The 27,253-nt window shown below is 49.3% G+C and overlaps 1 protein-coding gene across 1 annotated transcript in view; it reads right to left on the bottom strand.

Annotated features, from left to right (window-relative positions):
* The window catches only part of LOC106741613 (3-phosphoinositide-dependent protein kinase 1), a 325,306-nt gene that overhangs the window by 227,152 nt on the left and 70,901 nt on the right, over positions 1-27,253 (bottom strand). Inside the window, exon 3 of the mRNA XM_014613805.1 lies at positions 2,986-3,024. Within this exon, the coding sequence (XP_014469291.1) occupies positions 2,986-3,024 (39 nt within the window). The remainder of the gene's footprint in view (positions 1-2,985; positions 3,025-27,253) is intronic.

Here is a 27,253-nt window from a genome sequence, read left to right as displayed (position 1 = left end):
ACGGAAGAGTGAAAGAGCTCGCTTCCTCCGCGGGTACCCAATTACCCCTTTTTCTCCTTCTCTTGTTCTCTCTCATTTTCTGCTCTTTTTCTTCTCTCTCTCTCTCTCTTTTTTTTTTATTTTATTTAGGCGACGCGATTAACCTGTCAAAACTTATAACGATCGGTGATAACATCGAGAATCAAGTACCCGTCGATAATTACGACCAATTAGCAACCGATTCGCAAGATCTCCCCCGCCGTTGCCATGACAAAAGCGGTATCCGCTTAAGAGACACTCTTTTATTAATCACTAATTACCGGCTAATAACTTTAATCAAACAGCTCATCGTTATAATGAACACCGATCTCGCGGTTCTCTTTCCCCTCCCTTTCTTTATCTCTCGTTCTTTCTCTTTCTATATTCAAGCGGCACATTTTGGAAACGAAACTCGTAGCGAAGGCGAGACTCGAAGACGCGGACACAGATCATGTCTGAGCGATCGTCGAGCGAGAAACACGAAAAGCGCGAGAGATCCCGAAATACGCGTCATCGACTAACGAATCGCGTCGTTCGACAATCAATTAACAGTTGATTGCTAATTGCGACGATCGTCGGACATTAGCTGGTCGGCGAAGTGTTTCGCCGTGTCTTACACGCGTGTCGTCCGACATCATCACGGCGTTATGGTTGCCGTGTCGCGTCACGGGGCCCTACGCGGGGCCGTCGTCACGGTGCGCGCGGGTCGTTATATTAATTTAGGGCTAGCGCTCATTAAAACCTAACGATAGCGCTCGTTATGCCCATCCGATAACGGTGCTGCGGCCGATTATTATTCACCGATTATATCGAGCAGCGTTTTGTTTCGCCTTCGTTACCGCAGCAGCAGCAGGCTGATTATTACAGGACTTCTCTTCTTGTCTTGTGCCCGCCCTCTCCCTCTTCTTCCCTGCCTGCATGCCTATCCGCCGTTTCGTCGTTGCTGTTTTTTCGGCGATGACTTTTTAATGCTCGGCGTGCGTGGCTCTAATTACCGTTGTGTGAAATCGTACCGGAATACGCGGCCGGTTTTTTCTCCGGTCTTTCCGCCGACGAGGAGGTAAACAGTTAATTCGGACGCGTTTCCTCTGGAGTACGGTGCTTTAATATGTTTGGGAATCGTTCTCCGTGGACGAAGGAAAGCGTGCTCGTAATTACGTCACGCGTCCCAAATTTCGACGGCGTGTCTCTTCGCGACGTCGCGTGCGTCTCGTTTTTCATTATCCGGATTAATCTCTTTTTTTTGCAAATTTCTTAATTTTGAAAAATTGAGCATTAATCGCGCGCGCGCGTGTTCTGGCGCTGGAATACTTAAAGGATCTATTCATAGAAGTGAAAATGTTAATTTTCACGAGAGGTCTTGATGTGCGAGATCGAAACGTAGAATTGATTTTGTTTTAGGTCAATCGCGAAATGCTTTTCTATTTAGTCGGCGACATCGTTAAATATGAGGATAATCATACGTCGGAGAGTCTGATTCTCGCGGAGAGGCAAATTCGTACCGTGGCCGGCGACGTTCGTCGCGCACCGGCGCCATGTCCTTCGCCCTCTCTTCGTGCGTCTCCATCCCGCATTCTGCCAGGACTAAGGCCGACGGCATTCCCGGGTTTAATAAGTGTCGCCTGAATGACGTGAATTAGTCCAATATGTCTGAGCCCTCCCCTCCCCCCCGGTAGCAACAATTCAGGGCCGCTGCATCGCGTAATTAAAATTACTCTGCGCGTCATACTTTACGTCGGAGAGACGTAGGCAGCCAGCCAGGCGGGTGTGAGCGCTGAAGAGGTAGAAAATGGGGATGTCGCGCTTGTATAGTATAGTAATTCAAGGCCTGATGAGGACCTCGATACGTCGCAGTAACAGCCTTCGAAAGATCGAAGTAAGCGCATCTATTACCGGCGAGAGAATATTTTACATGGCGATAGTAAAAATAACGATACACCGTACGGATACTCTGAAGCACAGAAGTCACCTTGGGTCGAGTTTCGCGTGTGCATCTTAATTAAATCGTAAACATTATAACCGAGCGTTGTTTAATTACCTAAAAGTTACAGATGCAGTAATTTCCTCGCGTATTTTAGCGTCTGCGACAGAACATGTAGAATCTATATATTCCGAGAGAGAGAGAGAGAGAGAGAGAGATCCCGTTTTCTAAATATTTACCGTAAACGCGCTCTTTGGATAATATCGCCGCCGTTACAAAATGAAGTTCGCCGGAAAACGAAGCACACAGGCGAGCGGCAGTAATGTTGCGGGCGGTTTCAAACGCGGTTAGTATTTTTAGCCAATTAGCGGAGCCAGTAAAGCGAAAACAAGCGCGTATAGCTCGCGGACATTTTCTAACAGGTAGGAGAGACTCGAGCATTACTCGGTCTTTCGGAGTGGTCCCTTCCTTCTTCAGAGAAGTACCTGGTCTCGTACGACTGTATGAGCTTTTCTTTCATCGCGTCCTTTAGCGAACGCCACCTCCCTCTCGTCCCTTCTAACCCCGGGGAAGAGCAGCGCTCTTGAGGGATGGCCTACTTTCGCTGTCGATATGCTAGCGCACGCGATTGCATTTCCGAACGCCGCTCGAAAACGATACGTGCGCGTCTACTAGTTTACCGAGCACGGTAGAACATACTTAATATAAAGCGACATCAAACGATATCGTAGAATGGTGAGAGAAAGGTAAAGAGCGAGGGAAGGACGGAACGTTATTATCGTAAAAAGAGACGGTGTGTATTTGAAGCTGGGGATCGTTTCAAACGTTGCTCTCTCATCGTGATCATTGAAAGAGAAAAAAAAAGCACACGGAGTGGATTATCGGAACTGCGATGTTTCACGAATATCTCGTTCTGATTAATTTCGCACGCATTTAAAGGGCATCAGGGCGCTCAAAGACGCTGGCTGCGCTTGCGAGAAATTATCTCCATATTGAGAAAATTATACCCGAATTATTACACCGATCATAAAGCTGGTAATATTTACCTTAACCGGAGAACTGCTCGCTGCGCTGCATTGCTCGATCTGGAAACAAAAGCGAACGAGATAGTATTAAATTCCACGTCATCTAATTGCTATTATTATAAGAGAATGTAGTAGACCGAAAAGAAAGGAAAAGATTGATACGTAAAAGAGACGGGATCGCGATCCGTTCGCCAAGCGAGCGAAGCAAACGCACTTTGGAGAGCTATACGATCTACGCTCGGAATCGAGCGCGCGACAACGCGCAAAAACGCGGTCGTCGAACCCGGGGAATTGGATTCGACACCTCACGCGAGTGCGAGGTCGTTTCTTTTTTTATCGTGGCAGGACGACGGACACAAAGCGAGACCAGGGCATTCACGTCCGCAAAATTCCTTACAGACGGAATTTGACGATCGCTGTGACTCCTCGCTCGTGTCGATATATCGCGACGAAGGAAGAATGTTTTCTCTCGCGTTCGACCCTCTCTCCCGTCGCCCTGCCAACCCCTGGTAGACCTCTTTCGGAAAGCCCCTCCATATTCGGCATTAGCGTGCAACGGCTGTTGGCGCGTGGCGGTGCTAATGAACTTCGGCGGCGTGTTACCTACGAGCACGTGGTGATTTCGTATGCGCGCATGGTGGCTCCCGCGGCGATTCCAGATGCCGGATAAACCGATTTCGGCAGCCGCCGACCGATCGTCACCGGATGTTTTTAAGGCCGGTATATTCATAGTCGGATCTCATACTTAAGACCGTCTTAAGTTTATCTTCAGATGTTTCATAGCCAGTGAAGTGAGCCATACAGTTGAAGATGAATTTAAGACGATCTTAAGTATAAGATCTGACTATGAACATCGGACTAAAAGATTCGTGTTAACAGTCGTTTGAAACTTGTCTTGTGAGATGTTCAGATTTTTATTTAGAATTAGACGTGAGTTTTTTCATTGAATTACGATTACAGCATAATGTCAGGTATTGCATATAATTTGACTGAAAAATTCAGATTTCGTCCTAAGGTTCCCGTTAATAGTCGTTATTTAAAACTCGATTTAGCATTCGGTGTATAATAATGTAATATATATGCGTTGTGTTTGTGCGTCCTGAAATCAGGTCGAAGTGACATCGGATAGCTCGACCGAAATTCTCGAGCAAAGGGGACAGCGCGATAACAGTGTTATTAATTAAATTCCGCACGTTCGTGACCAAACCGCGAGATGCATTCCTCAATCGATAAGCGGTGAATTAAACGTGGGCAGATAATCGACGACCCAGCGTCTCTATCAGATTGAGATCACGTCGGAGCTTTATCGCGCGGTCGAAATCCCGAAAGTCGCACGCACGCCTATCGCTCCCGACATTCATCCGACGTTTTATTACTTAGCGGATGCAATGTTGAGCGATAGCGATTCAAGATAAATACATTTATATGCCTCAGAAGACTATGTCAAATAAAAGATTCGAAAATGCACACTTACGATCAATGATTTCACTCTAAATGGATATTTCTTCGAATAATAAAAATAATATTAAAATAAAAAAATTGAATGTTTTTCATCGCGATATAACAAAGAGTTGATGACGCTACGAGGATCGCGTCAAGGGTCCTCCTCCGCCAAAAAATTACCGCGCCCGTAAAAACGAATCGACTCTGGAATCCGTCGTCGGGGCAAGCCTGCCATTATAATTTTCCGTTTAATAACGAATAACGATCGAGACATTTTCCGTTTCTTCAAAGGAAACTCGCGAGTGTACGAGATGCTGGTGGACGAGGGGATATCGTGTAAGACTGCAATTTCAGACAATCTTTGTACATGCGCGCGCACTCGGGATTCTTACGCCATATTTCGGGCGCATCGTTGGCAGACGTGACTCCCCTCAAAATCCCTTCGTAATCGAACGGGAATCCAAGAAGAGGACTCGAATAGTCGTCGGTACGTACCGACGTGGAATAACAATGAAGAGGGACAATAGTAATGGAATTATCTTCGGATAGTCGTTCTCCCATTGGCGGTACAAGCGGCGAGCCGAATCTCGAGTGCGTCTCTCCTCTCCAGGGACAGGCCACGGTTTCGGCGTGTCGTCGTCATTCGTCCGATGGCGCATGGCTAGGTGCTAATGAACTCTCCCCGTGAGTCACGTTTAAAAAAAGAGGAAAATAAAAAGACAAAGACCGGCGGCGGGAGAGAACGCGACCGGGTATCGCGGAAACGCGAGAATCCCGAGACCCGAAGTGCCGAGTTCGCAAATTAGCGGCGTTTCGACGCGTTCGCGTACTTTCCGTCTCCTCATCCTCCCTCTCTCTCGTTCTCTTTACGCTTCGTTTTTCCTTTTCGTTCTTTCCTTTTAAATGGAAGCGCGAGCACGAATATTCCGCGCGAGCGGCAAGAAATTCTTCTTCCGCCCCATGCGCTAATCCCTTTCCAAGGGATTCTTCGATGGAAGAAGTCTTTGAGTTTCGCGGGAAGTTTGCGGAAGTCGTATTTATGAGCTTCCACCGGGTTCCTGTTTACAGTCTGATCGCGGTTTCTCAGCGCGGAAAATTCTCCAATCGCGATGTAAATTTTCGTAGATTACAAGAATAACGCTATTTCGCGCGAATTAAGCGCGAACGAAGGAGGCAGCTGGAGAAGATTCAACATAATTATCGACTGAGAACAGCGACAATTAGAGAGAAAGAGAGAGAGAGAGAGAGAGAGAGATGAGTAAATCGCCGGGAATTAAATCACGTTGCAGAGATGCTCGCGTTTTTAATTTAAACGCGTCTTAAACGCTTTCCGTTTAAACGAACTTTAGCAAAAAATACAAAGCATGGTGAGAGAGTGAGAGAGAGGATTAGAAATAAATGGAGAGAGAAAGAGCGTTCTATGGGACATTAAAACACCGAAATATTGAAGAGTGGTGCGGGCAAAGAGAACACAGAGGAAAAAAAATGCCGAGCCGACGGAGGGGACGGCCGGACGCCGTCGAATGAAAAATAATCACTCGATCGACTCGAATTAAAGAGAATCCCTTGGTCGAACATCGATCTCACTTTGGTTACCACCCGTGGGCAGCCGATAGTAATTAATCAGGCCGCGCGGTGCACGCCGATAATTAGAGGTACCGATCGACGGGCAATTAATACGCCTCTTAACCGCGATCGGCGATCGATCATGGAAATGTTATTCCCGCGGGAGATGCGCCCGCTCGCTCGCGCGATCGTGTGAGTGAGCGGAAGGGTTGAAAACTCTCTCGCGGGTTACAGTGATAGCGGATTAGCATGCATTAAAGGCGGTCGAACTTCCGGTAATATCTCCTAATGTGTCGCGAGCACGATCGTGCGTAATTTACCGCGAAATTAAAAATTTAGGCCATGCTATTTGCCGGCCGCCGCTCGTAAACCGGCGTCATTTTCGTCGACGACGACGATGATGCGCGTTAGAGTATAGTTAAACGTCCGTGTAATTACTCGATTTATGAAACCGAAATTGGCTATAAATGCGATCTAAAAATATCGTCCATGTGTGATAATAAGTATTGTACCTCGGTATAAGCGCGTCTCTTTCTTTTCTGCTGTTCCTCATCCGGATATAAGTTTAATCACAGCCATGAATTTTTTACGGATTCGCTCGTTCCACGACGTTTCTATCGCGATTCTCAGAAGTCCATTCGACACGATTAATTTTTAACAACCGATCGCGGGAACAGACAGATTCCTTCTCGCAAAGTTTAGTCACCCAGGGCCGCAATCGTGCTCCGACAAATGAGAAAAAGACGGCGAAGGGAGAGTAGGAGTGGGCGAGAACCTCCGTTACGAGGAACTCGTGGCTGCATTTTCGTCGTCTCGCTAATTAAAAGAATTCAGAGTGGCGACCATAGAATTAGAAATACGAGGAACATCGCGTGCGCATCAAAGTGTAATTCCATTTTAATTCGAGTGTTACTTTGGAATAGTTTGCATAATTTCCCCGCGACCATCCGTGCCGTCTCTTTCCGCCCTTCGTCCTCGAGGGAAAGGGGGGTGAGAAAGAGAGAGAGAGAGAGAATAAAAATTTATCGAATATTAAAGTTGCTCGGGAACTCCTCGAGTCTCTTGATTCGGAAGAGAGATAGAAAGATAGATAGAGAGAGAAAGAGAGAGAACGCTCGCGCCGTTGAAATTGCTGGCAAAAAGTCTGTCGATCAAACTGTCGAACCCTTTTGAGAAGGACTATTAGCGGCTATATTTTTCCATCGATCTCCTCGTCCCGAGCTCTCCCCGAAGAGCTTCTTTCCAGAAATAGAAAGTCGAAAAGATTCCACCCCGAGCGACTGGGGGCTGTCCGACATTGTTTTCTGAAAAAATAACGGAAGCGTAGACGTTTCTGGCCCGCGTGTACGACGAAAGGAAACACCGAACATCTTTATCGTCGTCCCTCTCTCGCTACGAAGAGCTTCTCTCCCTCTTTCTTCGTTTCACGTTCTTTCCGCCTCTTTTTCTGGGCATGCACCTTCCTCTCTCGTGCATAACGCATCCGCCGGATTCTTCGCTCGCGAGTTCAAAAACCTTTCTGCGCGTGCGGCTTCCACGGAAATGGCTCCGTACCACCGATCGTAAGAAACGTCGAGTTCTTAAGTCGCACCGAAAATTAACTTTCGACCTCCCAGCGCAAATTCGAAGATATTTGTCGCCACTCTTACGAGACGTGTAATGCGCGAAAATAATTTAGACGCGTTATTGTTGCGACCGGTATAAAATTTTTTTATAATTTCTTTAACATTTGTACGTGTATGGTATAACGTCGCGTGTGTTGCATAAATTATATAGAACGACTTGTACACACAGTTTTATAAATAATTTATGTCAAAAGTATACCGCACACGAATGACAGACACGCTTTGTGGCGCGCGAGAGACAGACGTTCGCGTCGGATACATTTTTACACATCGATCGCGAATAAATCGGACGTATTTTATGAGGTAGTGGAATTCTTCGCGGAACGTCCGAAGTGGAACATACACCTGATTCCACGGTAATTCGTTACTCTGACAGTTTAAGGGCGAGCTATTTCTGTTTCGATATCACGTCCGCATACGATATTTCTGTCCAAAAGTCAATCGCGCCGGCGTAGTACAGCCGCGAGAAGTACCTTCGATTGAATGTGTCTCACGTACGTCAATCAATATATTCGCGAAATGGAACGGCAAATGCGACTCGCCGCTCATAGTTATGCGAAAGGTTCGTTTAATATTCTAAATTATTTATCACGCGCAAATCGCTGCCGGGGCGGAGAGAATACGCGCAATCTATAAATCAATTTAATGCGAATGTTTCATAATTTACGGAGGGGGCGCCATATTTCGGCAAATTGCAATTGTATAATTTAACGCAGCCGTGTAATCGCGCATCGATAAAATATCGGGAGAAGTCGCTTTCTTCGGTGAGAACGATATTAACGTCGGCGTGTTTGATGTTTTCACACTTGCATCGTACGTAGAGGATGATATCGTTTTTCTGAGGCGAGGCGAGGTACTTGCCTGAACGTCCGCAAAAATCCGCGCTCTAGATTTGTCTCTTTTCTTCCCGATATTTCCTCTCGTAGCAGTGAAATTATTTGAACCGCGGCGGCGCAACTTTTCAATAAAGACGCCTTTCGCTCTGCGTCTCGTACAATGAATGCTGATCGAGACAAGCATCGTCCGTAAGTAGAAAATAAAAAGTAGGCGAGACAGAGAGGGCGAATGACAGAGACGGGAGACCAGAGGAACAGGGTGGAGCAGAGTGAAAAAGAAAGCCGAGAGATGTATAACATCAGAAATACCGACTTATTCGAGACCCAGTCCGCGAACGTATCGCCAGACTTCATGGGGTATTGAAAACCCGAGAGAAAGGTGGTCGTGAGAGAAGAGAGAAAGGGACAGAAAGGCAAGACGAGGAGAGGAGAAGGATGAGGAAGAAACCGTAGCGGTTAAACTCAGGCAATGAGAATCCAATGAGGGGATATAAGCCTGCCGTAAACAGATGCCTTTGGAAATATCGGATACGGGAAACACTGGAACAAGAGACGAGCGAAACGACCACGAGCAATTTTCGAAACCGCGCCGTGCGATTCTCGACGATGCAACTACCTGGCTACCTACTCACCAACGAGAGACGGTAATACTCGATTCTCTTAACGATGAGATATTTTACGCGACGAGAGATAAATATTTCCGTGTCGTGTGTCACTCAACGGATGTTAATTTGAGGACGTGCAAATAAGCGTATGTCTTCCGTTTTGACGTATCATTATCCCGTGACGATTACGTTATCCGACACGTTATGCGCCAGTGATGTATCGATTGTACCGTAAATTACAACGTAAATAATAATTGCGAGTAATAACCATATATTAAAAACAAAAAACACTTTTTACTATTTTCCGCGGAAATAAATGAAGAAAACGTTTTCTTCACGTTTTTCGTGGAAAGCAACTGAAAAAAAAAACTGCGGAAAATTGGAAAAAAACCTAGTTTTTTCCGAGTTTTTAAAACTATGAATAGCAATAAACAATATTATGTAATAGTAATAAGTCATAAATAATCGATGGTGATGAAAATTATCGATTGACGCTCAACGGCCCGAGTCGTTGCGAATTTTCGGGTTGCCCTAACTCCGTCGCCGTCGTCGTCACGGCAAATAAATAACCGAGACATTTCGTCGAGGATGCTCGCACCGCTACCGACGTTCCCGTCCGCGGATCACCATTTCTGCGCACAAGTGAACAGAGCGAAAGAAAGAAAGCTGCGCGGAAATATCAGCGAGACCCGAGTCATTTCGGAGGCCGGAGGTCCGCGTTCTCAGACTTCGCAGACGTATCTCGAGGACCCGCTGGAGAAGGACGACCGTAACGGCGGCTGAGGGTGGCGTGCTGGGGGGCTGGAACGCGAGGATGGCTGATGGCGCGGCTTCGGGTGGTTCGAAGCAGTTACCGATACGACGGGCGGAGTAGGTGGAGAACTTGCGCGGGTGAACCGGGTGGGGATAGTTTTTTCCGTTTTTATCGGAAGAAAAGAGTGGTTCCGAGCCCGTAATGGAGTCCAGGCACGTATCCGTCGTGCACACGCCAGCAGAGCCCGCGGCTTTTCCAGTCACCCGACCCTTCGTGTTCCACCACCTCCGGTAGCTCGAATCCCCGCGACTCGACTCTCTCTCTCTCTCTCTCCCTCGAATACCCGTCCTTTACACCCTGCCGCCCACCGCCACCACAGCAGCCGCCGCCGCCACTGCCGCCGCGACTCCCTGCACCTGCAAGTTGACAGACCGACATCGGATCCCTTCGTACACGAACACACCCTTGCGCGAGTTAAACGACGAGTAAACGTACGCTCGACGAGACATCTTATAGAATTTCCAGCGCGCTCATCGCGCGTGTGCTCGATCATAATCGTCTTTGTGATCTTGGCGTGGGTACGAAGTTAAAAGGAGGTATGTGGTTGTACGGGTGCACGGTACGCGACGGTATTGTAGTGTGTATGCGAGTAATATTAATTTCTCGCCGAATCGAGATTCGACGGTGGAAATTCGCGTGCGAAATGATCGCCCGGCATTAAGTTGGCAAACAGCAGGATCGAATATTCACGTTCTATTTAATATTTTTTCTTCCTTTAAACGAACGTTCTCTTATAAATAGCATTCTCAACGCACAGAGAGCATCCGTTTGCTACGGCGACGTGATAAATTTGAGAACGCGACACTCTCGCGGTCTATTTTCGCATCGAGACCCCAAGATAATCCAGACATTTTTTCCCTCACGGTCGATTATTACGTTAGAAGCGGAAAATTGTCGCTGCTCCAGAAAGCGGGTGGAAAAACCGCTCCGAAACGACCTGACGCGCGAGCGGTCCTCCGACGCCGCTCGTCGATCATCTTAACGTTTGCGAACGGGCGACCAATCGGCCGCATGAAAACTCGATTTGTTCTAATAAACGACCCACGATAAATTTCACCTATGGCCTGCCTAACAACGGTCTCTTAACGACTTCATCCGACGACGCTTTAACCTCGCCTTGAGACGAGAGATCGTTGCGCGAGAACGATCGTGGTCTTAACACGTTGAGGGGCCAGCCAGGAGGGATGGGGGGAGGGAATCATCGCTGACCGGTACATTATGATCTTGCCGCGTCTCATTAATTTACGCATAAAGCGTGACTAATTGCACTCAAAGAATTAAATACATAGTCAACAGTAATCAATAGGTCAAATATAATCAATAAATGATAAAACTAACTGACAAATAGATGCACCGAGAATGTAATTACAATAATTTTCACCACATTCGAATTTTGGTAAACTTTTGAGATAGAGTAATCTATGAAAAATAACATGGGAGTCAACGTGCTGATCATACCGAACTCAGACGCAACCCGTGACGAAATTTACCGCATTAACCATAAATTTCGTCGAACTTGAAGGACCAATAAAGAATCTCGAGATATAATATATTCTAAATAATTACTTTCTCTCTTTCTCGTTTCTGCATATTAATGTTTAACCACTTACGCTGGGACAACGTGTTATGATAGATTCTCCGTGTCAGACGACAATAACAACAACAAAAACATGCTACGTCATACGTGCTGTGTCACTTGTGTTTACCACTTTACGAGAAACTCATAACACCACGGAAAGGTCCAGACTATTAAAAGTATTTTCAATAATAACGTCTCCGAGAACATTAGCGAACAATTTGCATAAAATATTATGCAAAAATATTTTACAACGTCGTAGTCCGCTGTAAAATTTTATGAACGGATTGCCAGCGAAAGTGGTTAAAAGAATACTCGCTGAAAGCTTCTAGAATGGCGCCAGATTCTGTGCCATAAACACTTTTAGAAAATAGATTTTCGAATCGATTTTAATATCTGGCGGTGCAAAGCATTAATAAAATAGCATTATGTTTTAGCATTATTGGAGATACAAATTAACATTTCGTAATGTTACACTTGATCACGAAAAGGCGAAAATACATAAAGCGCGAGAATTTCCAAAACAGATGGCACTTTTAAAAAGGACAACGACGTCACGCGTGCGATAACTGTCGTCGCCCGTCGACGAATGACGTGTACATTTGGTGGCCGAGGAATCAAAACAATCAACCTTTCCAAAACATTGTGGACTTTCCAAGTTGTCAGGACCGCCGCATATATTGAAAATGCCTCAGCTTAAATTTAAAATTTACCGCGGATAGTGATTGTATGCCTTTAATAATGCCCTTTGAATCGCAAGTCCCATTTTGAATACCAACCTTTTCTTTTTGTCTCTGTTTGGTCTTGTATTGTACCGAATTAAATCTCCATTGAAGTACAGCATCAATAGGAATACTGGTCACACAATTGTTATTTTTGTCCTTACTTCATTTTTCTCATTCGCAACTGGCAAAATAGTCTGATGTAACTTACGAGATACTCAGGGGAGACGCTTCGACAAAATTGAAAATATCGCGCAGGAAAGAGCGACGCGGAGTAAATTTTTATTAAAAAAAAAATTAAAAAATACGAAAAAGTCTACTCCGAGCTTTAAAGTCTCAACTTTCCATTTTTGTCGATGTCCATTCGGGCGAGTATCAATCACTGAAACTTTAATAACTCAATTCCCAGTCAGACTGATAAATTACGAATCGGCCGGCCGAATCTTGCGATTTCGTTATACGAATGGCAATTTTCGATCGACAATCGCACGCCGAAAGCTCGATTCGCGCGGCTCCGCTATTCATTTTTCCTTGCCGGCCACGCTTTTTTCTCTGTTTATACCAATCAACCTTGCTATTTGTCGTAGCTGATAAACTGTACAAACCTGTCAGCAATATTCGCGCTGGTGCGCGGAGTGTAAAGATCCGCTTTTTTTATATTTTTTCCGCTTGTCTCGTTGAATGTTTTCGACGCGCGGGACCAGCCGGATTCTATCTGGTGGCCGCTTAAAAGAGAGAGAGAGAGGGAGAGAGGGAAAAAGAGAGAGAGGAAAAAAGGTGGAAAAATCACCCGCGCACGCGAAAACGAGGAGCGACCGGAAAAAGAGAGGAAAGTGCGAACGCCGTGCACACATCACGGTGAGCTTTTAATACTGCCTGACGAGTGCATGTTTAAAGGCTTACCCGCGCGCGTCATCGACGGATTGTCGTGAAACCGATCGGATACAATAAGCGCCGCATGTGGCGTGATTACGCGAAAATACGAGCGAATGTGCGAGAGCGCGCCTCGCGTTTACGACTATTTCCCGGCAATTTTTTCCCTTTTTTTCCCCCCTTTCTCTCTCTTTTTTTCCTATCGTCGGACGGCGCCGCCGTATGTGACATCGCGTGCGGATTTTATAGACACCGTAAAACGGGTACATGCGCTTGCGCGCATTTAAACGCGCGAAGGTGGATACGCCGCAATTGATTAAGGAAAATGACGCCCGTTCGTAAAACGCGCGCGCACGTAGCTCTGAAAAATTTTACAGCGGTGTCGACGGCGAATCAAGGACTCGTTTCGCGTATCTCTGTTGGCGCTGCGCGCCGATTTTCCCCAGAAATATAACGTTCCAAATTGACATTAATCTTCACCACCGGCTTCCCCCTTTGGAAATGCTCGTTATTTCGCTCGCCGAATCGAGGGTCTCACATGCCTAAGGACGTCATTAAAACTGGCTAGCATGCGCGCGTTAAATCTAGTTTATCGAAATCTTACTCCGGATTATACGGAGAGAAAGAGAGAGAAACTCTCAGAATGCGACATTAGCCGACGATATACTACCGTCGCGAGAGCTTTAAAAAGGCTCTAGCGCGGTCAACGTTAACGTTCACCTTGGCCACGAGGATCGGCGCAATCCCTTCGTTGGCGTCAGGTATGTGAAAATCCGCAGCTCTCGTTTACTTACGCACGTGAGCGCGATACTTTTATTCACCGACGGTGGCGAAGGGGGAATCAGGCGGTTTGTAGGTCGTTAAAAAGGCGATCCCCGGCGCCGGTGGCGTCATCTTGGGCCGACATTAACGTCGCTGAGCCGTGAGGAGTACATAATGTTGCGTTAACTCGGCGCCCAAGGGGAGATGGATGAGCGGTACGCGTCGCAACTTTAATTTTTTTTCCCCGACGGCGGGGCTGCTTTCGGCTGCTTGACCCCGGCCTACCCCGCGAGCGCCGCCGGTGGAAGGGCCAGGGAGAACTTTTTAAAACGCAAAGTCGGGGCGGTGGCAAGCTGAAGAGGCAATGGGAGGGTGCCGGCGACTCCTTCTTGGGACGGGGCGCGGGGCCAGAGGCGAATATACGTGCGCGACATCGTGAAGCTCGTTATAATGCTCCGCGAACCCACTTCATTTCTTATTGCCGGGAACTACTGCGGGACTTGACGTACGGAACTTGCACAGCGAGCGGCGAAGAACGAGAAGGAAAGAGGGAGAGAGAGAGAGGGGGAGAGAGATAGTGCCTAATGGTCGCTAACGAAAATTGGACGGCGATGGGGCACTCGAGCCGGGCTCGACCGGCTGAGAAACGGAAGAAGGCACCTCGAGACAGACTCTCCTCTGGTTTCCGAGATGGTTCAATGATTAAGGCGGCACGCGAAAGTGTTGAATCGTAGCAGCGGCGCGGGATGTTTAATCTACTAAAAGCAACGCTCGCGCTCGTGTCACGCGATTGTCATTCTTCCGCCGCCGTCATTATTCGCGTATGTTTTCTTCGCGCGCGAGCTAGAAAACTCCTGAAAAATTTCACGAAAAATTGAGCGATCGTTGATCTCGTTAATTAAACGGGACAGATCGACGAGGGTTCTTACCGTCAGCAGCACGTCGGAGGTTACCGATCCTGCTACATCACATCGCGGTAAAATTGGCGATTTACATAACTCGGCGAAGACCGTCAGATTACGCGGGCAAATCCTCGAGGTGAAGGGGGAGAAGAAGGGCACACTCCTAGCGCGGCTGTAGTACCCTAAGTTTCGTCATCAGTCTTCCCTTCATTTTTCGCCCTCTCTCGCGCGCGACGGGGTTCACGGTTTACGCGAAAAAAAAAAGAAATAAGTGATCCGCGCGCGGCTGTCCTTTCGCGGATCAATCATTGTCAATCGATCGATCTATCAACGCCCGAAAATTCTTCCCGATCAAAGCGATGGATGTTGCATCGCGATGACGATGACTTTTCGGATGATCGGAACCTCTTCTTGCCCAAGACGATTTTCCTATTTTTAATAGCAAACCCGCTCGCGCCTACGGCCGAATGTCAACGAGTCAACGGTGCAAGACAAATTTAATGAGAATTTGCCCGCGCCGGGACCGGATAAGCAAGTCCGTGGAACTTCTCTCGCGGTGCGATAAGAGAGAAATCTTGTACTTGAATAAAAATGTTCTCTAACTAGTCTATTCTACTGGTCTTCAGCCAATTGCCAAGGCAACCTTTCTTTATCACGCCGATTGCTGCATTGATTTCCGTTGATTATACAAGAATTTAAATAAGCCGCAAATTAATTACCCGACCTACGTACCGCAGATATCAGTGTTATATATAATAAAGCTTATCTAATGATTGAGTTATCAAAGATACGATAATTAAGAATAAGTGTTAATGCATTTCGGAAAGCATATATATCTTTCACCTCGTTTCATTAGCTCTCCATTGACCGTGTAACAGATTTTACAAACGTAATTTATTAAACTTTGTGCAAAATTTAACGAGAGCGATAGTGCCACAGAACCGGTCACCGATGACCGTCACGGTATTCAACGATATTAAGTAATAAAGCAAATTAAGTTCAATTTAAATGATAACAAATCATATAGAAAAAAGGAAATTACGATCAAACGCTGATAAAAGGTGCGCAAACAAAAATACCAATATAGTGGCTATTCAACATAACTTATAGTACAAATGCTTCGGTCTGGCTTAATTAAGACTATGTTAATACTTTCGTTTGCACACTTTTTACCAAGGTTCGGCTCTCGCAGACCTTCCTCTTCTCTATTTAAGTGATAAAAGTCTACACGAGAGGGATCTGACGATTCATGGCCATTCCGCGATTTAAAAATCCACTGCTCATTCTCGAATTGAACGCCGGGATAAGCACAGTAGGGCGGCGCCAGTGGTCAATGCAATTATATTATAACGTAATAATCCATATCGCGAGGGACGAAGGGCGCGCGCCGTTTGAAGTGTTCTCTCGGTGCTATATAATTTAATTTCTCTTTGTGCGTAAACCGGAAATACATAAGCGCGCGCACACAAGTGCGCTCTCTGTGTGGAAAATACCGTCGAGCTGGCATCGGTCGACGGCGAGCGGTGTAAAAGCTCGCGGCGGCGGTAAAAGCGGTCACCTCGGCGACTTGTCAAAACGAAAAGGCACGGGCGCGCGCCGCCATCGAAGCTCGGCGGCCCGGTTCGATGCACTCGCGTGCATCTACGCGCGTTTCCGACTCGTCGCTGCGGCGGTGTGCGCGGCGCGAGGCCGCGCGCGAATAAAGACGTATCTGTCCACGGTGCACACACGTGATCGGGTTCAAGGTCTCCGAAGATCGAACCGCGCACGAAACCCCTATGCGTAGTCGGCGGTTTGTTGCCCTATTTGGCGGCAGGGCAGACGAGCGAGGAGCTAAAGGGAGGGCAGGAGAGTAGGGAGGGTCGGTAGCGATCGCGTGGAAGCGGAGGGACGGCACGCATCTGCGCGCGCAGCTTGGCGGGAAACAATAAGGGCCAACAACCGGCAGGAAACACCACCTTCTTGGCGGGAACGCGGAACGACGGTGGTACTCAACCTCGCTTTCGCGAGAATAATCAAATGGAGAACTGAAAAGCGCGCGCGGTCGTCCCTGCCGCTCGAGGCGTCGCGTTCGCCGGGCTCGGTATGGTGATAGTAAGATTATCGCGATAGGAGAACGTTCTTCTTACGTATCCGTTTCTTTTGCGCGTGTGCTGCGATTAATTTTTCTTCGTAATTACGATTTACAGTCGATAAAGCGTTCGGTTCTCGTAACGACGTTTGACGCTACCGCGTCACTTGACGGCAAAGCGGAGCCTTGTTAAATAACAATATCTTTACGATTAAAATTTTTGTTTTATTTTCACGAGTTCGATCTTTTTTTCCATTTTTCGCGTCGCGTTTTCTATTTTTCTCCGCTTTTCACCACCGAGTCGGACGTTCCGTTCGGCGGATCGGTCTGCCCTATTCCGGCTTTGACTACTGAATTAAGATCCAATAACTAGCGCGACTCGCTCGTCTCAAAGGCGCGCAAACATTAATGATAAGTTCATGTCGAAAGTCCGTCCGCGGGTTCATTACCGTCACGCATTAATAATGGATGCGTCGCAAGGGGGGAAAAAAGAAAAATAAGCCGCACGACAGCGTTCACCATTAAGATTCGTCATTAAGCCGCGCGCGACTATTTATGCACATCGATCGAACGAGAAGCGAGTGATAGACTGTTTAACAATAATTGGCGGGCTACAAGCGATAATTAAGCCGGAGGTCGAGTGTGCGACATCCTGCTACTAATAAGGAGGAAACGTCGTCGCGACGACGACATCTCCGTCGTGGAAGAATACGCGAGGCGTGTGTATGCCGAGGCGGCGGCGGTGTCGTACGAACGACGTTGTTTCGCGACGGAAGAAAACGGACGGCGGTGTTTGTAACGTCGTCGAGGAGATGATACGAGACACGGGAGATCCTAACTACGACGGCGGGTCAGGATAAACCCCGAACGGTCGTAGAGGGCGAGTAGCTGACGTCTAGACGTGTTTTTTTGCCGGTCGGCCCCAGGCGGACTGGGAGCTCCGGAAACCTAAGCTTCGATCGTCGTAGCGGTTCGCTCTTTGTTGTCTGCTGCCTGCACTCGAGCCACCTAACTCTCGCTTGAATCAACGATCCCGAATAAGTAACCCCGGGCTTAAGCGATTCGCCGGCCGTTCCCTCCGCGTCGTCCGCAACGGCACGGCGCATGTCGGCCCGTCGCCGAGATACTGCAGACACGCACCGGACGAAAATTTATTCGCGCCAAGCCGCCACGCGCGCGTATCACGAGAGTGTGTCCCCTTTCCGCGCCCTGGCCGATTAAAAGAACGCGACGACCCGGCGACGAAGGTACGAGGCGGTGGAATCCGGCGACTAATTTTTCGCCGGGAACACACAGAAGCGCACAAAGCAGATCTCGAACCCGTTCTCCTGCACGCCGATGTTCGCAGACGAGGAGCCTCGAGTACGTTGCACCAACGTCGGAGGGAACGAAAGGAGGGAAGTCACGCGGTCAGGCATGCCGGTTAGTTAGATCCTCCCTTCCCCCGCACCCCGGCGGCCCTTCCCGCTTACCCGACCCTCCTCTACCCTACTCACCGACAGTCGTCGCGAATACACGTGCATACATACGCACATGTACACCCGCATACACACGTCGGCCCGTCCGCTCACTCTTCCTTCGTCCTCCTCTCCTCCACCCGTCCCGCCGGCCACCCGACGACTTGGCGGGAAACCAGACACGTGGTTCTCATGGCGTCCATTCTCGAACAAAGGACTCCCACCCGCGACGGCGTAGTACTACGTTGTCCCACGCCGTGGGCCTCCGGCCTGGCGACGATCGTCTCTCTCTCGTCAAACGAGAGACGAGCTCCGCTTCCCGTTTGAAAGAGATTTCTTCGCTCTGGCGGAGGTGGACGCGAATAACGGTCGTTTCGGGACGGGAACTAGTCGGAAAGTCCCGCGTGTTTGTTGGGACGCATCGCCCTATGAGAGTCTGGCCGCACGCACCCTGCATCCCCTTCGGTATCGATGGGCAATTTATTCCGTTGAATCTGATTACGTCGTGGAAAAAATTCGTCGATATTAATGAGACGTGCGATTTGATGAAAGCGAGGCGACACGAAGGGCGTATGTTTCGCGAGAGGGTGAAGTTCGAATTGATTGATTGATCGGCCCGGTCGATTCGCAATTCTCCGCCGAGACCGCGCAAGTTCACTTTTGCAAACCGAGTTAATTATTGTCTCCTAATTGGACGGGAACAAAAAGCACGGCGCTTGGGACAAATTACGCAAAGTTCGCGATCCGACGCGTCTCGCCAAAGGGACCGGCGCGCGAGCGCTAAAAAAGCCGGCCGATGCGAGAAGGGGGCGAGTCGGACGATTTTTATCGGCGTGGTCAATCGATCGGCGAGAAGACAATAGCCGTGACGCGGGAATCGAGTCGGAAGGAACCATCGCATCGGCGGCGGTGATGGAAGAACGACGAAGAACGTCTCGACGAGCGTTCCTTCGTTTCGTGGACGGTTAACGTCGGCGTTTTCAACGGAAATTCAATTAAGGTATAAATAGCCCGAGAGAGAGAGAGAGAGAAGTCGGCCCATTAAAATGGTCGGAGCTCGGCCAATAAGAAGGCACACCTCGGTGCTTTGTCTGGCCGCGCACGATCGTCGTTCTCTCCGTCGGTCGCTCGGCCACCACGCCACACCGCGCCACGGTGTTGCATTACGTTCCACCGTGTTCCAGACCTACCGCAATCCCGAACCTTCGGTCTAGACTCGTCGGCCGAAGAGCGGCGGTCACACGTCGGTCATTCACACGCGCGTCGTGCGACTCGCGCCGAGAAGGTGCCCGTGATCGCGGCGCCCTTCATCGGCCGGACGGCGCGACAAGTCGCCGCTTCGATCGCGTGACAAATGTCACGACGACGACGACGGCCAAGTGTCTCCTCTCTTCGTGGCGCGCGCCGTTCGCGGGCTCGGGGAACTTTGAACTCGAGGAGGAGATGCGTCGTAACGCATCAGTCGGATGCGCGAGCGCTGTATTCCTACAACGATCCTACGCGAATTGACTACCGAAATCCTAATCGCGCCTCGATTCCAATTCTCTGTCGAAGGTCAGACGATTTTACGTGGAAACAGGCCTCTCGGTGGACCTGAGCTCGGCTCAGGTGCGAATGTTCGTTAATTTGAACGGTTTCGAAGGCGTTTGGCGAAACCCAAGGTCGTTTGAGTTTCGCTCGACGAAGGACGATTCGCTCATAATGTCTACTTTTTGTATTTTTGGCAGGGAATATATTTTTCTCCCGTTAATTAAGAATTTGTTATATGCTGTATCGTATAATGATACCCGTAAAATAATCCAGGAACGATTAATGGTAAGGGCTTTTGGAAGCGGAAGGAAGGAAGGAAGGGAAGAAATGTTACACGTGCAGATATGATATGTGCGTTCTTTCACCTCGCTGGTGCACAACAACAACATCGGCCGTTCCCGTTTCAAGGCATCGGTTCATTAACTAGCCATTTACTCACGATCACCTTCGTTCGGGGGAAACACGCGGGATCGGGTCACCCGCGATGATGTCGCGCTTTTCAACCGGCTTGATTATAAATGTTATGTAATTCGAGATCATAATCGCAAAGACGAACGCATATAATTTACAGTCTGCGACGACCAGTTCATAACGAAGGGACGGGCGAGAAGGGAAGTCTTAGAAAGGCAATCGGTAGACGAGGGACAGCTTCCTTTCCGACCGAGCAACCGGTTCTGGTTTCACGGTCCTCGTCACCTGCGACCTTCTGTCACCGGCGGGCCAACGACACTGCACCGGTTCAAAGGAAGTCTGGTGCCACTTTAACGACCTGCGCCTTCTACCGAGGAGAGGCTCAGGGTCAGAGGCCAGACGGGCCACCAATACGCATGCGAAATTCACTCGAGTAGGACGAGGAGGAGACGCGCGCGCTTCTCGCGCTGGATGTTCGCGAGACAGGGCCGACTGAGGAAGTGAGCAAAAAGACGACGCGGCGTCTTGGATTTATGCTCGATCTTCTCTGAGAACACGCGTCCACTTTCTGTTTACAATCGATATCGGCTCAATAATGCCGAGAGAGACACGATCGCACGATCGCTTCTTTGGCATGCCCGCGTTATATAAATTTGATTAACGCGAAACACAGGAGGGACTTCCGCCTTCGACGTTTTCTTGCAAAGAGACTCGACGATACATTCTGACGCGTTGGGAATCAGAAGCTTTTCTTTTTTTTTTTCGTGAAAATTAAGAATTCAGGAGATTAAACACAATCTTGCTCTTCGGTGACTTTTAAATAGATCTCGCCTCAACGAAAGTTTGACTCGAGCTTTTACCGCGGAAGAATATAATTCATGATAAGAAAGATAGAGAGACGCGAATAAGCAGATATAAGAATGTCATAAAACTTTCACGGGAGCAAGAGATCGCGGGCGGTGGAAAAAACGGAAGAAGAAGAAAAGGGGAAAAAATTCACCATTAAAATTTGACGCGGGACACACGCGCGCACTCCACGCGGAAATTTATATCCCCGAGAGATTTTGCTCGGATTACAGCGCGATATTCGACTTGAAAAAAGGATGAGGCAGCCGATAAGGAAAGCGGGATTGCTACGGTACTGGCGTACGAATGAGTTATTTCTCCCTACACGTCGGCTCCTTCATGCATTCGGCGGGCGAGCAAGCGATCGCCCATGGGAAAGATTTTCGACGTATAATGGGGGCCTCGCTTGTGTCGTCCGCGGCCTATGGAGGGCTTTTATTAGGATTTGGGGCGCGCGGGAACTCGGACGGTCATAATGGATCCGCGAATCTGCCTGTCTGGCCTTCGCGTTTGTCCTGAGGGTTCAACGAGACGGGACGAACGTGCGAGGGACACACCATCGGTGCGTGCGTCCGGATGCCAATGTCCTGTGCGAAATTCCGTCTGCGCGGATATACATATATGCATATGTGCAAGTAAAAGGCCAATTAACGCGCGGCCATTCGGCGCCACGTGTTAACGCGACGCGTTGTATTTGCAAAAGCAACAGGAAATCGTCTGAGCCACGTAGGTACATAAACAATCGCCCCGGGCCACCGCAAAACGGCCTGTTTGCATGCGCCCAACCGGCCGAACAACTACCGTTTTAATTCCTCTAATTTGAAAATAAAATCCCGCCTGTTTTACAAATAAAATTTCATCGGAGCGTACATATGTGCGCCGAGAGCGCGGGGAAAGAGACGCGCGTCGTCGTCGTGACAGCGAGATTCGACGCAATCGCGATAGGAGGAGCCAATGAACAGAATCGAGGCAAGTCGCGCGTTTTGGTATTCAACGACCTAAGTCACGGCGACATTGATTGCGAGACGGATTAGCGGATAAGAATAGAAGCGGCTAACTCTCGCGAAGGCCCCACGCGTCATCGGCGATTTATGTCTCTCTCTCTCGAGCGTGTACAGCCGGTCGGCTCGAAGGTGCTGCTTCGGCACGGAGTAGGCGCGGAGACCTTCGACGTCCGTTTCACCGTCCTTCTCCATTTCGCAATAGCGAAAGACCGGGCTGTTTACCGCTAGAAATAGATAGCCTAGTTAGGTAGTGTACGTTCCCGGGCTCTATTCTTGGTACAGGCCAACTTTTTCCACGCGCTCGCTCGCCAGCCGTGCTTAGGCTCGTGTCTAGGTCTCGCCGTAACTACGCTACGATTGCCTCACTCGTTCCCGGTACTCCGTTCCATTATACACGAAGCTACGTCGTATCAATTCCACGGTAAATCATTCCGATGCGCCGCCGAACCAACCGATCGCCACGGCTCTACAGTCTCGTAAATTGCACGAGCATCTATCGCGATCGGCATCGCTTAATCTCCGGACCGCGTCTTACGTAAGAGACATTTCGCCTTCTTTAAACGGAATGTAGAAAGAAAAGGCGATTTTCGTGAGCAATTTTCCCCGAAGATAGGCGAGACGAATATATTGGTAATTTCAAGGGGACGCGTCGACCTGAATATATTGCGAAAAAGGAATGAGTTTCGTGCCGATTCTCGAAGAGTGGGTCACGAATGCTATGTTACTTTCGCTTTCTATCCTCCTACTTCGCTCGCGGTCATCTAGCCCGGCGATTTCCGTCTTTACATTCGGCCGCCATGGCCATGAGGAGTTTTTTCTTTGGACCTAACACAAGGTCCCGCGTGTTAGGGTCTTTGTTCGGCGGGCCTGATCCGCCGATGGTTTCCGAGAACGCACTTCGCATCGGCCGAAATTAAGGATATTTATTAGTCTGGCGCTACTAGCGGAATCTGAGAGCCCGGACCGGTCGAGAAAAAAGCCGGAATAACCTCCACCTCTTCCTCCCGCGTCGCCGGTCCTCGAGGTCTTTGTTCCATGGAAATGAGACAACCTTGATCGTAAAGCGGGTCTAACCGATTGCGAAATAAGAGAGAGTACCGTGGGGAACGTTGCAATCGTGGTTTCCTGAGCTCGCACTCCATATTTAGCGTAACGCGTGGCCCGTAACACGTACAATGAGAATTTTCATGTCATGAGCGAATGAAATTCAGATTCGCTCGGAATAACGTGCGAATACGAACGTACGTTGCGAATTGTCTCTTCAGATTTTCCCCCTTTGTAATCTCTCAGTTCTCTCGTTCGTTTAGCGGGAATAGTATCGAGCGGAGGATACTCATTATGCCGATGAATTTTTGCAATACCTCCACGGTCTCTCGAAGGCAACGCGCAAATATACACGCGAGCACGCGGGGTTGAAGTCAAAAGTAATTGCTTTTCTCTTTCGTTGATGGAAATGCAGTTAATTCTAGGCATACTTTCAAAGAATCCTTCAAGATAAGATCTTAATGGCGCCTGCGCTTCGCGGCAGAAGTAAGGACCTCTCAGACGAAGTCAGTTGATTTAATCACTTAACTTGTTCGTACCGACGAAGAGACACCTTTGAAGTGGAACGTGTCTGATGGTATATCACCGGAGGGCCCGTCGGCGGCGGCGGCCAAGATCATTTTCTGGAAAGTACCCCCGGACAGGCGTATCAAAGACTCGGAGGAATGTCGCAAGGTCGACATTATCGAGGAAGAGATGGAAGAGAGCCAGACGTCGGCTCGCGCCGTGCTACGAGGCTACGATGTATATATCGCCGTCGTCTCAAAATGATTAATGAATACGGAACGAGGAACAGGCGGCGAAGGGAGAGGAGAGCAGCGCGTCTCAAGCTGGCGATAAGATTTTCATTCTCGCGAGCGCGATTAGATGATTTTTCGCGATGTTGTTCGCACGATGACGACGGTGGGAAGAGGCGAAATGGCGGAGCAGAGCGGCGGGCATTTATAAAACGCGGGCGAACAAACGTCGCAATTAAAACAAAGCCTACGGCATTTGTTCGGGGCGCTTCTCTCCTGCATGTAACCGCCGCGCGTTTCCCAACCGCCGGATCCCACGGGGGCGGCGAGCCACCCACGCCGCCCGAGGTGACGCGGGGAGGTTTTGTTGCGGAAAAAAACTTTTTTCGGGGTAATAGCGATTATTCCGGACGGCCGGGGAGAAAGCGACCGGCGGACGACAAATTCGCCAATGTGGAAGCGACTTTCTCACCGTCCCATTGTCTTCTGGCGACTGTGTCATTAAGTAATTAGACGTCGATCGCCGTTCTTTCGTCTGTCCGGATGCGCGTGTAATTTGTTCTCTCTTCTTTTCCTCTTTTTTTATTCGCGGCACGTCGACGAAGAGATCGATATTGAATTGACGGCGGTACATCGTCATGGAAACTCGGGTCAGCAATATATGGCGGGTATAGAAAATTCCCGTCGACTTTTTTTTTATCTTTTTAATGTCAGTACGGATCACCGGAACGAACAACGCTCGCTCGAGTTCTATCGGCGTAACCGCTGTGTTTGTCGAGAGTAATGGAAATATGCAATTTAGCCGGCACATCATGCGTCTTATTGGCTGCCGGAATTAAGGGTTAACCTATATATTAGCGTTACTCTTGCGGATGCCGAATGACGTTCCCTTCGTCGGTATGAATCATTACGCAAGCACGAGCCTATTTATTACGGCCGAATTTAGGGAAGATTTCCGCCCCCCTTTCTTAAAGCCGCCATCAATCATCTGAGGCCTAATTATAACTGTATTACAACTCCGGAACATCAATTAAAATCATCATGGGTCCGCCTGCGACTAACTGACTGAGCAACCGTGGATTCAACGGAGCCGAGTGTACACGGAGTATCTCGTAAAAATTGACTCATCGCAGACTCGAGCGAGACGGATAAGCGGAAAAAGGGGCGAGAGACAGGAGGCGAATTCGCGTGAAGCTAACTTCCCCATATTAGTCATCCCCGCGTAAAATTAAGCCGCTGCTATTAATTACCTTCCACGAAAGCAACGGCCAGACTGTCCGCGATGAAGGCCCACGATATCCTGGAATCGTTGTAATAGCAAGGTAGATATAATAGAGGATCCTCGGATACGCAATTGACGCATCTACGATCGATGTGTTTCTCATTCTAACGAGGATCGTTCGTACAAATAGAGCATCTCTGAGAAACACAGACGCCTCCCGCTAAATTAATTAATCGTGAGTGAAATCTTCGCGCGATATCGGCCGAAGCGACGACAGGGGTTTCTCCCTGTGTCTTCATCGTTTGGCGCGTATTATCGCGGAACTATTGTTCGCGCGATTAACTCGTCTGTCTCCCGCGCGCGATATCGTCAAACGCGTGTAAATTCGCCTTTAGTCCCCTGTTTTCCTCGCGAAGTAGCTCTCGTAGCGCGACAGGAGCCCGATCGAGTTAGCGCAGAGAGTTAGCGCGGGTTAAATCACCTTTGTGAGACTGCTCGCTCGCCGACGCGCTACCCTTCAGCCCCGACACCCACTCTCACCCTTCCTCCCGCTCGCGCGCTTGTTGCTCTCTTCGCTATCCCTCTTCAACTCCGGTTTCGCCACTCGTCGGTACACATGTACGACGCGCTCGCTGTGTTTAGGATAGGTAAATTATAGCGAGCTACCAACTGCCAGCGAAGACGGGAGCGAGCTCTCGGCCGCTGAATGGGAGGGTCGGTCGAGGAGACGAAAGGGAAGGAGCAAGAGGGTGTTAATCCGGTTGCTTTATTGCTACGAGAATCCCTCCGGAGCGCGGCACCGCGTCTGCCAGCCAGCCAGCAAGCTCTCCCCTTCTCGGCCGCGTATCAGGGGGGTTAAGTTCGTTTCCACGTAGTTCGACGACCTACTACGGGGGCGGCGGCGCCGACGAGAGAGAAGCGGCAGTGGGAACGACAGAGACGGACGAAGACAGACAGACAGAGGGAGAGAGACAGAAAGGGGCCAACAGAGTCTCGAATCCCACCGGGGCCACCCTTCTACCAACCCCCGCGCGTCCCTTTCGAAACACCACGTCCGTTCGTATGTCCGTCTGACCTCGGCTGACCGCCCCGGCTTATTACTGCACCGACATTATTACCGCGCCCCGACGCATTTCTCGACCCGGAGATTCCAGGAAGCGTCGGGGACGCGACGCGGTCGCCGATTTCGATGTATGGGGCTATCCGGGCGGATTGCTGCCAGGCTGCAGTTTCGTGCCTTGCATACGAAGCTGGGGACGCGCGGCGATGCAGATCGGGGAAGGAACGCCGCCGCGGTATGGATTTTATCCCGCGAAACGCGTCCCGCCGGAAATCCGCCCCGCGTCTCGCCGCGCCGTTTCCCGTCGAAACGTCCCTCCCCCCTGTCGTATTAACGCTGGGACACTAGAAAGGATCAATTTGACCTCGTAACTTCGTTTTATCTCTTCCAGTGACTCCCGGCCGGACGGGCGGGCACGCTTTTTCGCCGGTATTTCCGCAGCGTATGTTTCGGACATTCCGCGGAGGTTTCCATCGCACAGCAGTATTTCAGCCGGTGTCCACTTGTCGACGGTAATAATAACACGGTCGATCATCGGTTCCGCGCTACCGTAATAATCATCCCGCCGTTAATGCGACTGTAATGCGCCCATATTTTCATGCCGCCCCGCAATAGACTCGAGTAACAGCAAATACCTTCGAGAGTTTCCTTCGAATTCTCCGCCGACTCGGCCCCTAAGTACCATCTTTCGTTGTCCTAATTAGACGGTTTATCACACCCCGGCAAATTACCGGCGTGCGTACGACACATTCGCTCGTAGACGCGAAGTGTGAAGAACACGAGGCATGCCTTGACACGTGACTTCTCGCGATGAAAGAAAAAAGAAATGAGAGAGAGAGAAAAAATGACATTACGCTAGACAACGTCGACATCCTCGCCAACGGTTGCGCTGCCGTTGACGACGTCAATTCGGCGTCGTTTTCGCGCCTACGTGGGTGGGAATCGATTCTTATGATTTATTAACACCTTCGTGCCCGATGTCGCGTCGACGACGCGTCGGCTCGCCGCGGATGGAGGCGCGCACTTCGGTGTACGCCGGTGATATTTTTCTATAAAACGTAACGCCGGCACGCACTCGCGAGAACGCCCGGTGTTCATCCGCAGGGACCGGCATATTTATTTCCGTCGCGTTTAACCCATGCATGCCGCATCACACACACGGCTCACCTACCCCCCCCCCCCC

This window comes from Dinoponera quadriceps, unplaced genomic scaffold (genome assembly GCF_001313825.1).
Source record: "Dinoponera quadriceps isolate SergipeBrazil2010 unplaced genomic scaffold, ASM131382v1 scaffold586, whole genome shotgun sequence".
In the NCBI taxonomy this organism is placed as follows: domain Eukaryota; kingdom Metazoa; phylum Arthropoda; class Insecta; order Hymenoptera; family Formicidae; genus Dinoponera; species Dinoponera quadriceps.
Note: the sequence above shows the minus strand (reverse complement) of the source record. Positions and strands in the feature narration are given on the sequence as shown.